Source organism: Chrysemys picta, chromosome 14 (assembly GCF_011386835.1).
Source record: "Chrysemys picta bellii isolate R12L10 chromosome 14, ASM1138683v2, whole genome shotgun sequence".
Classification (NCBI taxonomy): domain Eukaryota; kingdom Metazoa; phylum Chordata; order Testudines; family Emydidae; genus Chrysemys; species Chrysemys picta.
Window position 1 is genome coordinate 15036760 of NC_088804.1, and position 16049 is coordinate 15052808.

Genomic DNA, 16049 nt, shown 5'->3' on the forward strand with positions numbered 1-16049 from the left:
AGGCAGAGTGCTTATAAACTAAGGTCTCACATACCAAAACTTCATTATTTTGAAAAGTTTGCTCGGGGACATTATAAATTATCAAAAATCATTAAAATTGAATTACAGCTGTTAAAACAAATGAACAAACTGCATTTTGTGATGCATTGTCCTTGCCGATTTTTATTATTGTGCCTTTTCTCCTTAAGTCAGTTCACAACATTTATTAATTCACAATGGCCCTGTGTATTTGCATCCGCAGCACCTCTGACTGTATGTGGAATTGCACAAGCACCAACTTTCAGTGTTCATTCATCTGCCCTCCCAGCTGTAGGCAACAGGGGGAGATACCAGTGACTAAATATGGGATGCTTTTAATAGTATGGAAGTGCAGAGAAAACTGCGCCATCCGAAAACCTGACTTGTAGTTAATAAAGACAAATGCTTAGGGGCGCTCCCAAAGCTTGAAAGCTTTCAATACTAACTCATGATCCAGAATTTCAAAGGAAGAGCCATCAGCAATAAAAGGGCATTTACAGTAACTATACAAATATGCTTAATGAAAGTCTCATCTACTTGTGAGCACTTTGTCTTTTGTTTTTTGGTTTTTTTTTTTGAAGCCCCCAAGGGCTTGAACAGAGTTTGCAATTCTTGTGAGAAAAAAATTTAACAAACACGCACTTCATAAAAATAATCCCAATATAAAAACATGCTTATGTAATGCCAAACTTTCATACAAATTACTTAGCAATTAAATCTCACCTCATCAAATTATGTATGTGAAATAAAAAGGAACAGATGTGCTCCTCCAAACCAACCCCTTCCTACAAGTAAATTAACAATCATTTTACAACCCAGTGAGTTACTGGGTGTATGCGTATGGTGCTAATCATTCCCCCACACTCCCCACCACCACCACAGCCCCAGCGTAACACTGAGTTATTTATAGAGTTATCTATCTCAGACTTTGCAGATGATGCCTAACATCATGACAACAGTGAAGAGAAAAGGTCTCCGTACCTGCCTAACTAAAACAAGTTTCTGTAAAGTAATGAATAGAGACAGCTTGGGGACCATCCACCTGCACTGCCTGCCTTTTACTGCCTGCAAAGCGAAACCACAAGGGATTGGCAGAAGGTACTTGTCTGACAGGGCCAGGACAGCCTTTCTCCTCAGTGACAGTCTGGGCCTAGCGTCTTAAACCTGACCCACCACAATTCCTTCACAATGCAGCAGCAAGGCAGCTGACAGTAGCAGCTGCACCTCCTAAGCGAGATGGATGGAATTTTCATAACTAGTTCCCCAAGTTACATTTTACCTTCAAGATAATTTATGAGCTGCTCTGGAGCCTTGAAGAGACAATATGCTTGCCATAAAATTAACTGTAACAGTCTTGTAGGTTATAATTAACACTGGGAGGGTAGCACCAACTGGATGAAACACATGGCATAATTGATGGTGAAACTGGAAATTAAGGAAGCTAACAATATCATTACTGTGCACATCACTTTAGTGAAACCTATTCTTTCCGGGCGTTAATTACACTCTCCTTCTAATATACACATTGTGATGTGGAGTGGATGAGTGTCACAGCTAGGAGGAGGTAGATTTGCTGGCAAGGCCACCTTGCACCTGGGCTGATGTATATATTGTTTTCTGCCTGGAAGAGAGATATACATGTCAAAGCAGCAGCAGCGCCTGAACATCTGGCAGTATGACCACTGTAGCTTAGAGATAGATGATTGCTCAAGCCTCATAGAATTTTTTATTTTCTCTGTAAGCAGTATCCTTTTTCCTGTAGGAAAAAAATCCTCCCTGAAATTTCACTTAATGGCACACATTATTAATTTAAATGACTTGCATGACTAAGAACATTTTAACTTTACTTTTACATTGCCACAAGTTAGCAGTGAATTAAGATTTTCCACTAGTGTATTATCCTCCAGGTTTTTTACATTAGCCTTTAGAAACACTGTAGAGTAATCTTTTTAGCATCTTGTCTGTCAAGGGGATACTGAACAGACGTAGAGATGCTAGTGAGCTAATTAATCAGAAATAATTTCATAAACTGCTGCCGTCTTTGAAAAGGATAACATGCCATTCATCCACCCATACCTAATACTCCACTCTCTAACCAAGACGGAAGGAACCATTAATGCAATATATTTATTTGAATCTCTCTCAAATTATTTTAATGTAACTCCTTTTTTTTTGTCCCTAGACAAGATATTGGACAATGTTCAGATAAATGGTGAAACAGTGTCACCTACAGGCAAGCAAAGCTATTAATAACCCAACTCCCATTCTATCACTTTGCAACTGACAGCTGAATTTAGGCTTCATCTATAAGCTGGGAAAATACATTGAAGGGGAAATGTCTAAGATACACTTGGGACACCCTGATATAAAATAAAATTACTGTTCTTTGTGAGTGGCAAATCGTCTGCTAAGATAAACACCGTGTACAGTGAGTGATTAATCCATTCTAGACTGGACAAATTGTTAACCTTTCATCTCCAGGGCATCTCCTCAAATCAACCTTGACCATGATGGTCAAAAATCATTCTTATTAAAGGATCTGAAAACTCTAGAAAGACACATTTTGGCCTTCTAAGATATATAAATATATCCCCAGTATCAGACAAAAAAACCCACAACTCATAACCTTTATTAAAATTCTGCTGAGGGTGCAATTAGTAGAGAGTAAAACACCTTACTTATTTACCACAAATCAAGATTGATCATATTAGTGGAAAACTAAAGATTGGTGAATACAGAAAAAAACCTGTGAATATTTTTTTATTATTTTAAAATAAAATTCTTTTTACTCCATTTGTGTCACACTTTTCTGTTAACTTGCCTCAGATATTCTAGCAAATCAGTTTTCTGGCAGGAATGTTTGCAGAAACAGCAAATTTTAAGCAAATGTTGGAAAATTCCAAAAAGTACATTCTGAATTCATAATCACACATTCATGCGAGAACCCAATTCTAAATAGTCACTCTCATCCAACCAGGAAGCAGATACATATTAAATGAGCTGTGTGTTCGATCAAAACTAACCAATATGGTTTCAGCTTCAGACACATAATTACAATGACCTGTTCATAAACAACCTGCGGACCAAGAATTCTCCAAAATTATTTACCAAATAATTTCAGATAGTGAATAAATCTGAGAAGATAGCAATCTGCTCAAAGACAATTTTCAGAGAAAGAGGTGAAACTAATATAATGAATTATTTGTTCTGTTTTATTCACAACATATTTTGGGCCAAATTCTAACATCAGTTACACCAACCTTATAAATGTAACTGATGAAAAAAATTGCCAGTCTTTCAATGAGTCTGGTATACCCTCTCAGTATCAGGTTCAAAAGCTCTCAAGACTCTCTCTCTCTGATAGCAGGCTACTTTCTCTCTTTCCCTCCAAGCTCTCACCACCTCTGCTTTTAATTGTCTAACATTTTCCCCTAACTTCTTTTTCTATACTCGGCATATTCACTGCCTCTATCTTCTAAGAAATTATTTTTGGTCCATCTCCAACTGCCTGTGTTTATGATTTTGCCATTCTTTTTCTAGATGACACCAAAGCCCGTCATTAATATTCTTTAATAAGCTTCTTGCCCATGCATTATTTCTGCTTCATCACCAACCCACGTTAGGTAATTCATAGTATACTCAATATGGTACTATGAAACATTTCAGTGGTATTGCAACTCATGAGAATATTTGTTAGTAATTCAAAGGTATTGCTTTCCTTCTAAAGGTTTCCTTTTGTAGGCGTAGATCCCAAGAAGTTTCAGTGGGTTACAAAGTATTTTTCTTTCTACTACCACCTTATAATCCCTAAACTGTTTTCTCATTCATGGTCTATAGATATTCCCAACATGTCATTAGGACCATGGATATGAAAACAATACAGTTTATGTAAGAGGCCCCTTAGTCCTTATCTTTTTAAACAACATATCTAACCATAAACTTCACAAATGTTAGAAAGATGCCATCTTTGCAGCTACAGGGACTATACAATAGACTATATTTTTAAACACTTCTTTCCAGTTCATCTCATTCCCCTTGGCCTGAGACCCAGCCTCTGGCCTCCAGACAAAAGTTGCTTCCCTTCCTGTCCACTATTGCTGACATGGTCCTCCAATCTGTAACATGGCTATCACCAGTATATATGTGATAAATGTGTATATCTGCACATATTTATACACACACATATTTTTAAATACATGTAAAAGCTCTTTATGAAGACGACTACAGAGCAATGTCCTCTCTTCATATGGAAGGTACAGAGCAGGCAATGGGTCCCCCACTCATTGGAAAAATAACTTGTCACAACCCTGGCCTGGAGAAACCACTTCTCCTGTTGAGGACATATTGTTCTGTTGCTATGTCCATTTGATTTTTGGTTTCTCTGCAAACATCAGCAAGGGTATAAATTAGTGTCTGTTGTGATAGTGGCACTATATTAAATACACAATTGCCTACTAGGACTGAAGAACCAATGCATTTTCTATAAGCCATCAAACAGCAATCCAAAAGGAATAACATTTTTGCACTACCAACCTGATCCACAATTGAACTAGTGACTGGAGATGAAAGGCTTTGTGTTTCATTATTAATTCCCAACATCATCGAGTCCCATATATGTGCTGAAAATTTAGTAACACACAAGATTAACAGTATCCAAGACTTAAGTCCTGTACTTGTACCTGTTCACTTATATCTTTTGCAATGGTGAAAATAACAGAATTTGGCTGACTGCATTTAATTTCCCCATGTTATCCCACAATTTTTCCATATTAACATTATATGCTGATTTTATAACCCAGATCCTCAAAGTTCAAATAGTTTTATACTACATAGAGCTAAATTTAATACAAAGATAACTGTAATAACATTAACAATAAAGTCCCCATAGGATAAGGCATCAGTTCTTGGAAAGAAAAGGTAGTTCCATCTCTAGCCTCATTTAATCCCAAACTTCTATTTTTAGACAAAGTTTCAGTTTGTACTAAATTTGTGAGCTGGTTTTATGGAGATATTCGGTTCTGAGGCATAAAGGACACTCTGCTAAGGGCAGAGGAAAATAAGAAACCTCAATGGATGGTTTCAAAATAAATCTATGACATTCTTTCATTCACTGGGCCAATCATTCCACATCCCTAGCTCAAAACGCCAGTTCTTTAGCTGAAGAGCAACAGAGCAATAGACAACAGTTCCATATATACACACACACTCCTGCTTTTCGCCTCCTCCTTGGCCTCTGGCAGACACCATTGTCTGTAGCAAGAAGGATGACAGCTGATGCTAATGCCACTTTGTGGTTCAGCTGTCAGATGATGTAGCTAACACTCTGTCTCCACAGATTATACATTTGTCACCTCTGTGATATACTTGATCTCCACCATCCTGCAGCCTGAAAACCCCATAATTTCTGTTCCCTGAATTCAGATCTGCAAGTGGGTAGTGAGTAAACTGTTGCCAAATCACTTCCTTGCATTGCAATCATGAAATCTTATATAAATAAGGAACGGTCACTAGTGCTGACTTTAAAGCCTTGTCCAGATTAATTGAATTCAGACCAACGTATAATATTATAATATTTTATTAACAGGCAATTATAGGTACTTTTCCATCAGAAAATGAGCATTAAGCGCACTCCATAAAACTGCAGCAATTTCAACAAATTCTCTGTTAGGCAAAAAGTTGGCTGTCTGAATCACCAACACTGCTTTTTGGCTTGGAAACTTTAATCATGCTGTAATGAGGGCTAAAATCTGTGTCACTTGCCAAGCAATTGGATCAGTCTTTGAAGACCTGGCAGACACACATAAAGCGGGTATGAAATCAAACGAAAAGTGTCAACTAAGATTTCTAGATGACTATATGATTTCTGTCTAAATTTGGGGTATTATCACTGTCAATGCTACTCATGAGCTTCTAAATTCTAAAATTGAAATAAAGTAATCAAGTGGCTTCAGAGCAAACAATCTGTACAGTTTGCTGTAATGAAAGAGCCTGCAAGGCTCATAAAAAACAGAGTAAGTAACTGGGTCTCAAGTTTTGTGACAAACTTTTACAATAGACATCCCTAAAATGCCATACAACGCGAGTCCTCTGAATTGATTTTATACTGAATCTATAAGGTCCTTTGCACCAACTAAAGTTTTTCATGAATTGATTGCATCATGAGGCAGAATGCAGGGTTATTTGTAAATATCCACAGCTTTTAGACGCAAAGTCTTTTCAAGGTTAGAGGGTCAAGATAGTTTCAAAGAAAAAAAATCATGGCTGTTAAACAGCAGTATTTAATCAAGCATCATTTCCATTGTTCTTTAGAGTACTGGCATCTACTGATACCAAGCCTGGCTGGTTCAAAGGCTTTTGAATAGAAGAAACACAGGTGAAAGACTAAAGCAGAAAACAGGAAGGGTCACAAGAAGCAAAAGAGCTGGCAATAACCAATCAAAGAGATGGCAAAGGTCACCAAGGACAGATGACCCTCAAACACAACATGAAGAGGATTGACACCTTCACTGAGGTCTCAGAGTTTTGTATTCATTTAAAGGCTGTAAGTTTGGACTTTCAATCTGCTTTACAGAGTTTTCATGATGTATGTACAATATGCACTGCCAGCGTCCATACCACAAAATACCTTTGCCTTAAAATAAGTGATATTAAGAAAACTATGCTTTCCACAAGTTTGCTTTCTGATACATAGTGGAGACTTGAAAGTCTTGCTTCTTTTTAATAAAAAGAAAGTCAAGTCTGCTCTTCCTTTACTTTCCTTGGAGATTTGTTAGCCACAGTATCCAAAATGGTGAATATGACTTGTCCTTGTGTACACTTGCAGGTAGCACTTCTTCAGCAACAGTTCAACAGCTCCTGATGCTAACATACATTGTCAGCACTGGATTATTTTTGTAGTATAGACAAGCCTATTGGGGATGTCAGAGATGTGCAGAATGAGCTCTCAATTTAAAAAGTAGGAGTGCTGAATTCCTATAAAGAGAGATTTTCTCCTACCTGTGTTAGTTAAACAGGCATTAATGAAAACAAACAAAAACTAAGAGTTTTAAATAATCTGAAAACAAATCTCCCCTGTACTCAATCAGTTTTGTGTCTTTGGTACTTGAGATCTATCCATCTTGGATATTTAAATAGCTCCTATTACTGTATCTGAGCAACTCACAATATTTAATACATTTATTCTCACATCATACCTGTGAGGTACAGGAATGTTATTTTAATTTTACAGATGGGAAACTAAGGCTGGGAGAAACTAAGGGCCAGATATTTGAGATAGGCGCCTAGGTGCTTTTGAAATTCCCATGCAGCATCTTTAGGCACATAAACATCTTTCAAAATGTGTTCTGGTTCTAAGTGATTTGCCCAAAATCACACAGGAAGTCTGTGGCAAAAGAGGGATTCCCTGGGACTCCCAAGGCCCAGGCTAATGCCCTAACCAGTGGACCGTATTTCAGGGTTTGAATCTTTAGATCCACAATAAAGGCCTCTACCACTTGAGCTAACAGAGTAAGTACTAGTTCTCTGTCCTTCCAGAGGGTCTTCCTGGGTAGACAAGTTCTGAAATTCTAATGTAAATAAGACGCAGGAAAAAAAGAAAACCTTTAGGACCTTCTTCATATGTCATGAACCAACAAAATAAGCCAAATCTTCCCACTCATCCCTCAGCCTCTTTGGATGGTCACTGTCAACATAGACAACGCTTCTTGAATGTCAGCTTTACATTATTATTTTTATTACTGTAATACTTATGAGCCCCAGTCATGGACCAGGAATCCCTTTGTGCTAGATGCTGTACAAACACAGAACAAAAGACAGGCCCTGCCCCAAAGAGTTTATGATTAAGTATTTCTATTAATTTAAATATTTCTGATGTCACTAATGCAGAATGATAAACAGTCAGGTAACTCCAGTGTAGCGTGAGGTAAATTTGTTTCAAATTAATGGCATGCCTTGAAAGAAAGAGAGTTACGATGATTCTTATTTAACATTTGCATGTAGTGCCATAGGCATTGACTAGCCAGTCAAGTGGGACCATTTCTAGAAACTCAAATTCTTCCGTTTCCTGTTGTGAAAAGCATGGAAAGCAAAGGTGAGGGGGGGAGGAAACATTTTTCAGATTCAGGCCAGCTGTATGACAACCAGTGTCTGGTTATAGTCTCTTCTGAGATCTCATCTCGGGCAAACGTCATCAGCTGATAGTGACCTTACTGTTCGGTCTATTCATTGGCCAAGAACATTGCTTGATGCAAGGTCAGTAGCTAATAATGACTATACGATTCATAAATTAATCATAAGTGAGGCCTCCAAATGTGCTTTTAAAACCAAGATCTGGGTGAATAATTTGGCTTGCCCTTTTTTAGCTCAGCTCTGTCGGTGCTGAGGCAGGACTGGTATGTAATACCCTTACTACAGCTGTAGTTAGTGCCCAATTTCAAAACCACATTCACTCTTGTTTGAGAAGTTAGAATATGGTTAAAATGGCAAAAGTTGCAGTGTACAGAACTTCAGAATTCCAGTCTGAGCTAACTGAGTTTTTGACCCACCTGGTGTTGGAGACACCCAGACTTATTGTTCTGGGTGAATTTAGTGTTTGAGCACACAGTAGCTCTTCTGGGTTGGCCTGGAATTTTATGGATGCCTTGAAAACCAAGGACCTACATAAAAAGCCTTCAGGCTGTACACAAAAACTTGGATCACATTTTTGGGTGGGATTTGGTGGTTAATAGGGGGTAAAAATAATACCTGTGTCACAGTCAGACCATCACATCCCTCATATTGGCATCCAGGCTCACTACTGATCCTTTGGGAGTGGAGGACCTATTTCATTGGTGCATCCATGGAGATGAGCAGACCCAAATGGGGTTCAGATTTCTCTATTATGGAACACTATACATCCAGTTACCAATTCTCTCTGTAACCTCATAGGACATTATGATAATCTTTTGTTCTTGACTATTGATATGATCACCATGAATCTCTACTTTCTTTCTAAGTTTTGGCCTGTCTTATTTACTCTGGTTCCAGTTGTAATGTGGGAAAGTCAATGGGTTGCCTGTGAGATGAACTCAAATTTCTCAAGGCTTGTAAAATTAAGCAGGGAGGTAAAGTAATGAACAATGGAGGGCTCTGATATGAAGGGAAATATAAAAAATGCGAAAATGAGGATGCTCTTCTAACTTAAGAGAAACTCTTCCATCTTTAGACTTTTAAGCTGAAAGATGAGGTAAAATCACATGTTCACTTGGACACGTCAAAAAAGGGATGAGTCAAAGGGGGTCAAAAATATATGAGCAGTTGAAGATAAAAGGGATGGGTCTTAACAGGATAGGAGAGAGTGGCCCATGGTTTGGAATAAGATAAATGAGAATAACAAGGAAGAAAGAACTTTGCTTAGCAGAAAGAAGTAGATAATGAGATACATGGAAGAACAGGCCAAAGCAAAACCCAAAGTGAACCCTATGAAGTATATAATCAGAGATGAGTGAAAAAATGAGAGGGAGCAACTTTTTCAAGTACTTTACTAAGACATACAAATTAGAGATAGGGTGTGAGTGTCAGGATCAAGAAAGTTTTTTGTTTGTATTTGCTTTTTGAGGAGTTATACTGACAAATTTAGTAGAAATGGGAGGATAATGGAAGTCAAAAAACTTATTTGCAATAGTTGCATAACAAAAACCTTATACTATCTAAAATGTGTGTGTGTGTGTAAAGTAACAAATGTAAAGATACTCTTATACAGTAACCTGTCTACCAAATGTTAGTTGTATTATCAGTCTCATAAAACGGATTTTCTCATTGTATTGTCCTAAAAAATGAATCAGGTGCAGTTCTTGGATTGTACTTTTTCCCCCTTTGGTCTCACTTTTCAAATGATCATTTCTTCCATGGTCACCATTAAATCTTAATCTATTCCAGCTCTCCGCATGGGTCAATGATTCTATATGTACTGTGGTTATTTTAAAATGTTTCCCTTTTTTTAACAAGAGAGAGAGAGAGAGAAGGCAAGTGCTGTCTAGAGCCAGATGGGTAACTTCACACTTCATTTATCAAACCCAATACATTAGACTCTCTTGCCCACTATGCAGTTAAACATCCATATAATTTAGTAATAATTTTCATTATCACATGGTGACCCCAAAAAACCTCCACCGGTTTGCATGGTCAGTTCAAAATTCACAGCTGTTCTCTTTAGCCTCTGCTCACTACAGTAGATGCTAAGGTTCCGCCTGCTTTATTAGCTGAAGACTGACCTTTTGTAAACTGAGGTCAAGAAGGGGTCAGTTCAAAGGGCTTGAGCAGCTCTTTAACAGCTATAACAACCTGTCCATCAGACACTATCAAGCAGTATAAACAAGTATGAGCCTTTAGAAACTCTGGGTCATTTCTGTTAACACTTGGAGCACATTCACATAGTCCCACCTGAGATATTTTGGATCATTACCACTCAATATAGATTAATTTGCATCCCTGAAAGCCCTGTTTGGATAGCATTGTCTAGGGGTTACCAGTATGCAAAATGGCAGGTCATAATACTCAGTGTACTACTGTGTGATCTGAACAGTTGTGCTGTAACACAAACACATTGTGTAATTTCAGCCAGTCATTATGCAGAATGCTGGCATAACTAAAAGCAAAATCCACAGGGACATGATTTGTCTGATTAAGACAGAAATTCATGTTAGTGAAATTCTGATACTTCTGTGTGGAAGACTCACAGGCCTGTAAAAGCACAATCACCTTAGAGCTGTGTTACTGTTCCATGCTTTTTTTTGTTTGTTTGTTTTTTAAATTAAGGTATCAGTGCCACAAGTGAACCTGCTGAAACAACAGAATGGCTACACTGTTCTAAGAGCACAGTAAAGTTTTTGCCAGCTACTCTCTTAGTTGACCTAAATTTCTTCAAGTTGTACTGTTCATAATGTGCTCTCTAATGTGCAATGTAAGGTAATTAGAGTCATCTGTATTTAACTTCCAGAGGAAAAAAAAATCTATTATCTAAGCTAGCTGATCCCCTGATAGCCTGCTGAAAGTAAAATACTGTAGCCTATTGCCTGCCCTTTGACAAGTGCTAATTATTTCCTGTCCAAGCACATTTTTCTCATGTAATTCCAAAGTACACAATAGACTGATCTCTAAAACACGGGCAGCACTGCTAGCAATGCGGCGGATGTTTTATAACTTTCACCACCGCATGGTTGATGGCTACCATAGTCAGTGCTTCATTCCAGACATCTAGCTGAAGCTTTGATGAGGTAAAGTGAGGTGTATGGTAACAGTCTGTTTATGTAGATCATATGGATGAGACTCTTAGATAGGTCACTGGGATGGGAAACATCAAATGGAAAAAAAGGATTATGGTTATTTAATACTCAAGGGACACTTTCTTTCTGAGCTTTCAAGACACCGTGCTCTTGAAATTTTCTTTCAGGTGTTTAGTTTTAAGGAGGCCTGCACTTTGTCTGCTTCTAAGCTTTCCCACCACCATCCCCCAAAGTACTTTAGCATTTTTGTGTCAGAGACTAGACTTTGTCTGCCACATCAGTGCTGGCTCCAGTTTCTGATTAAATTGTTAGTAGTAAGCAAAGGCCAGAAACAATGTAACCAGAGTCCTTTCAAAACAAGTCATTTTTTGTCATGATCCCTGATGATTTGGTATATTAGAAAATTATTGTTAAACTAAATGGACCCTAAGAAGACGTCAGTTATCACAACGCTTTATTCTTTCCCTGTCTCTAGAAAGCCCACTATTTGGTTTAACATATGAAGAGTGTAGTGCTCCCGGTGAAGAAAAGCCCTTAGAGAGCTCTCCAGCTAATGACATCCCCCTCCTCCAACTCATTTGGTTTAATTTAATAAGACAAATGATGCAGCATCAGAGACTTTAAAAAACATCCAGGAGATTCTTTGGAAAGCAGGAAACTAAATGGAGAAGTGAGTGACATAACATGAGGAAATTGCAAACTACTCTTAGATAGGTATTTTTCATTCTGAGACCTCATCTGATTAATATCATAATGCCTAGCCCCCTACCCACTAGAAGAAACCTTACTAGACAAGGTCGCTAATTTGTTCAAATAATTGTTACTCTATTGTAGTGTTTAATCCCTGGAGTTTTTGGAGTGTTTCAAGAGCCCATACAGTACAGCAATATTGAGAACAGCAAATCCAATCAAACATCAGGTGCAGCAGCCTCTAATGACTTTTTGAAATAACTGAGGTCAAGTCTACAGAACTTTCAGTCACATGAAGCACTATATTAAGGGTACAACACAATTCTCCTAACTGGCACACACACCACTGGAAACAAATTCATGCCAATGAAGCAATTACCCTGAATACCACAAGTGTCACAATAATACATACATTAGGCCAAAGTTTGGTCTTGCATGCAAATGCAGGACTCCTATTGATTTTAATGGGAGCTGTGTGCACATATCAAAGGGAAGAATTTGGCCCACTTTTGCAGTAGATGTTTGTATTTATTTAATCGATTGTCTTAAAAACAAGAAAAAACAAGAGATGCATACATCTGCAGCTTTTAGCTATAGAGCTAAGAAGCGTAAAGTAAAATTGACTCATTTAGTAGCCATTACCGGCGCAGGAAAGTGGAATGAAGAAAGCAAGGTGGCACGCAGTGGAAATTTACTCTAGTAAACACCAAATCACATCTGCTATAAACAGGTTTTCCAACAAGAACAGGCATGGCATTTCAAACAGGCTAAGAATATCATTTATCGATAGTCACTGAAATGCATCCCACTGAATATGTTCCTGGGCGTTTATCACAGTTAAAGGAACACTGTCAACTACAAATTTAGACAATTAAAAAAAATGTGTTAAAAGTAGTTTCAGTTACTGAATGCATCATGGAACCTCCTTACCCATTTTTGTCATTTGGCTGAATCAGTAAAACTGCCTATACACAAAGTGTTGCCGCATGCAAAAAACAAGCCATCTGAAGGGGAAAAAATAGAGGATTCTCCTCAGCTTTTTTCAGCTATTGACTGTAATCCTGTAAACACACTTGTCCATGTGGAGTCCCACAGATGTTATCTGGATTCTGTGTAGTTGTAAGCATCAACACCGACATATCTAAAGGCAGAGTTTGTACCACAGTACTGTTCTGTTCAGGCTCTTATACTGAGCCTATCACAACCATGAGACATTAGCAGGTATTATTTGTAACAATAGTAGGGAAAACCTTTTTCGACAAAATGTGATTAAATTGACAGTATCCTTTAAACGGGCATGCTGTTTATCAGGGTATCAATTGAATAGATTGCTGTATCCACATAGTAATACAACATCACACTGCTAAATCAACTGTGAAATCATATATAGTAACGTTTGACTATTTAATTCACACAGAAATGTAACTGGAAAAGCAAACAGTAAAACGCTTTTTTAAAAAAGACTTGCCCAGCTGTTTGTTTCCCTATGTGCATCTTTATGAGAATAGTTGATTATGTGTTTTTTTTATTTCAAGGTCTCACTATATTTTCCTTTTCCTTAGGGCTCTCACCTTGCTGTCCATTCTTTGCGTAGCTCCTGTCGCTCCGTAAGAAGTGGCAAGAAGCAGCTGATGATTTCATTCCTTTGTTCCATGGTTCGTTCCCCTTTTCCAACTTCACCGAGCACCAGGCTTGTCTGAAAGGGAAAAAAAACATAAAAAATTATAATCCAAAAAAGCATAAAATTAATAAAAAGCCCATAAGCAAATAAGGACAGTAAATCAATGGGTTTTTTTATTACAGTTGCACTGCTGACAAATCAATACAGTAAATGATGGTCAAAAATGGCCACCATATATTTGGTATTTAATCAATGTACATGGCACATAAGGTAAACCTTAAAGCTTCATTGCCTTAAGTAACACACCAAGATATTGTGCATTCTAGCTCTCATTTTCTCAAGACATAATTCCTTTTCTTTTGTGCTTTCTTGTATAAATAATCATTAGAAGTTATTTTCCTAATTTTTTTTCTTTAATGTTTGCAGAGTAACACTGAATTTTTTTTTCCTGATTCCTGGTTCAATCTATCTGTACTATACCTTTGTACAGAGAATTTCTATGGTTAGTGCTACTCTTATTTTTTCCCCTTTTTCTCTTTTCTGTTTCAAGGAAGTAAACAATCAAACAATTTTTCTTCAGTTTCTGAAATGAATTACATACAATTAGAAAGTGTAAATGCAATGAACTTCAGTCAGCCTTCGACCAAGATAAACATTCATCCCCCGAGATTATATTATACTTCAGTTTGTGGCAGTCTTATTCTAATCTATAGCTATGAATACACGACAGTGTTTTCTTCTTCATTGCCACGTTTATTAGTATAACCTTAACCAAGACCTGGTCTACTCTGCCATACAACAAACTCAAATTCCACATAGTTCCACAGCAGAAAACCCTCAAATCCATGGAAAACTTAAATTACTGATTTTTCAAAATACATTACTCTGTCCCAGCACAGAACCCCAGCTCTTGGAGTCATGTGATTACATCAGATTGTAATCTTTTATTTAAAAAATAAATTCTAGCTCTTATGGCAATAGAGATAAGTTTGAAAACACAAAGCGGAGTGTAACCAAAGCAGTGATATCTGGCTGAGAGAACTTGACACAATAACTTTAAGGAGGTAAACTGACTCATTCAGCTCAAAACCACCTTTGCTTCTCCCTTTCTTCAGTTGCAATGGGAGGACCTCTGGCACTGGTGAGTCTCTGATCAGTGGTATGCGCTCACATTATTAGAAGGGACTTCTACACTTTCATGGATGGTAACACACATCACTTGACTTTCAAGATGAATATACCCTTTAACCCCTAAACTTTTACACTTATCTGTGCATAACATGTTTAATGCTGTTTTATAGCAGGGGTTCTCAACCTTTTTCTTTCTGAGGCCCAACCCAACATGCTCTAAAAACCCCATGGCCCACCTGTGCCACAACAACTGGTTTTCTGCATATAAAAGCCATGGACGGCGTTAGGGGGTAGCAAGCAGGGCAACTGCCTGAGGCCCCATGCCACCGGACCCCCACAAAGCTACGTTACTCAGACTTTGGCTTCAGCCCTCGGTGGCGGGGCTCACAGCCCCGGGATTCAGCCCCATCCGGTGGGGCTTTGGCTTTCTGCCCTGGGCCTCAGTGAGTCTAACGCTGGCCCTGGTTGGTGGACTCCCTGAAACCTGCTAGGGGGCCCCAGATCCCTGGTTGAGAACCGCTATTTTATAGAATAGTTTTTCTGTATATTTTATTGCAATCAAATTACAGCCATGTCACTTATGTGGCAACACATGTCAGATCTCACAAGAAACTCAGGGATAGTCTAGGTCACTGCTTGGTTCAGTACTGGGAAGGTTCTGCAGGAAATGATAATGCAAGTGATCCATTAGTAGCACTCTTCTTTCTGAGTCAGTACCAAACCCATTCTTTTGCACAGGATTTAGGGCTCTGCAGTGGTGGAGATGCAGTCTTTTGAATGAGACATAGAATCAAAGTCCTCTAAACACTCAGGTCAAATGATGCTTTTAGTAAAAGTAGGGGTGTTAACCCTCATGTCCTGGCCAAATTCCAACTTGGGTAATTACATTCTGCTACCTAAACTACTCTACAATTACATTTTCATTTCACTCTAGGATGCAGCTTTATTGTGGCAATTTAGGAGTAATTTAATTTTTACTGAGAGGGTAAGTATAACACGTCATTTGGAAATATGAAAGTACTACATGCCAAGTTTCGCACTAATACCCCAAGTAACTCCACTGACTTCAACAGGATTGGATGGGGTTTAAGTCAGAGATTAACTGAGAGACTGGCACTATGAGTGTGTTTTAGCGGTGTTTCCATCAATGAAGAAAATGTAGTGATAATCATCAGCAGCACTTCTGCAGCAGCTTTCATTTCAGAGTCTCAAAATGCTTCACATACAGTTAAACCTTACAACGCCTGATGAGATACAAATGCTGCTAGCTCTGGGGTGAAACAGCACTATTAAGCAGCATGCACCAACACTACACAGCAGTTTAGCTT

The 16049-nt window shown here is 38.1% G+C and overlaps 1 protein-coding gene across 12 annotated transcripts in view; it reads right to left on the bottom strand.

The window, feature by feature from the left end:
* FTO (FTO alpha-ketoglutarate dependent dioxygenase) overlaps positions 1-16049 on the bottom strand; it is a 332418-nt gene that overhangs the window by 158404 nt on the left and 157965 nt on the right. For all 12 annotated transcript variants that reach the window (XR_010592539.1, XM_065567030.1, XM_005289788.4 and 9 more), the window contains one exon: positions 13541-13665. Coding sequence is in view for 11 of the 12 variants with exons in the window: in XM_065567030.1 (XP_065423102.1) it covers positions 13541-13665 (125 nt within the window). In the remaining variant the exon portion in view is untranslated. The remainder of the gene's footprint in view (positions 1-13540; positions 13666-16049) is intronic.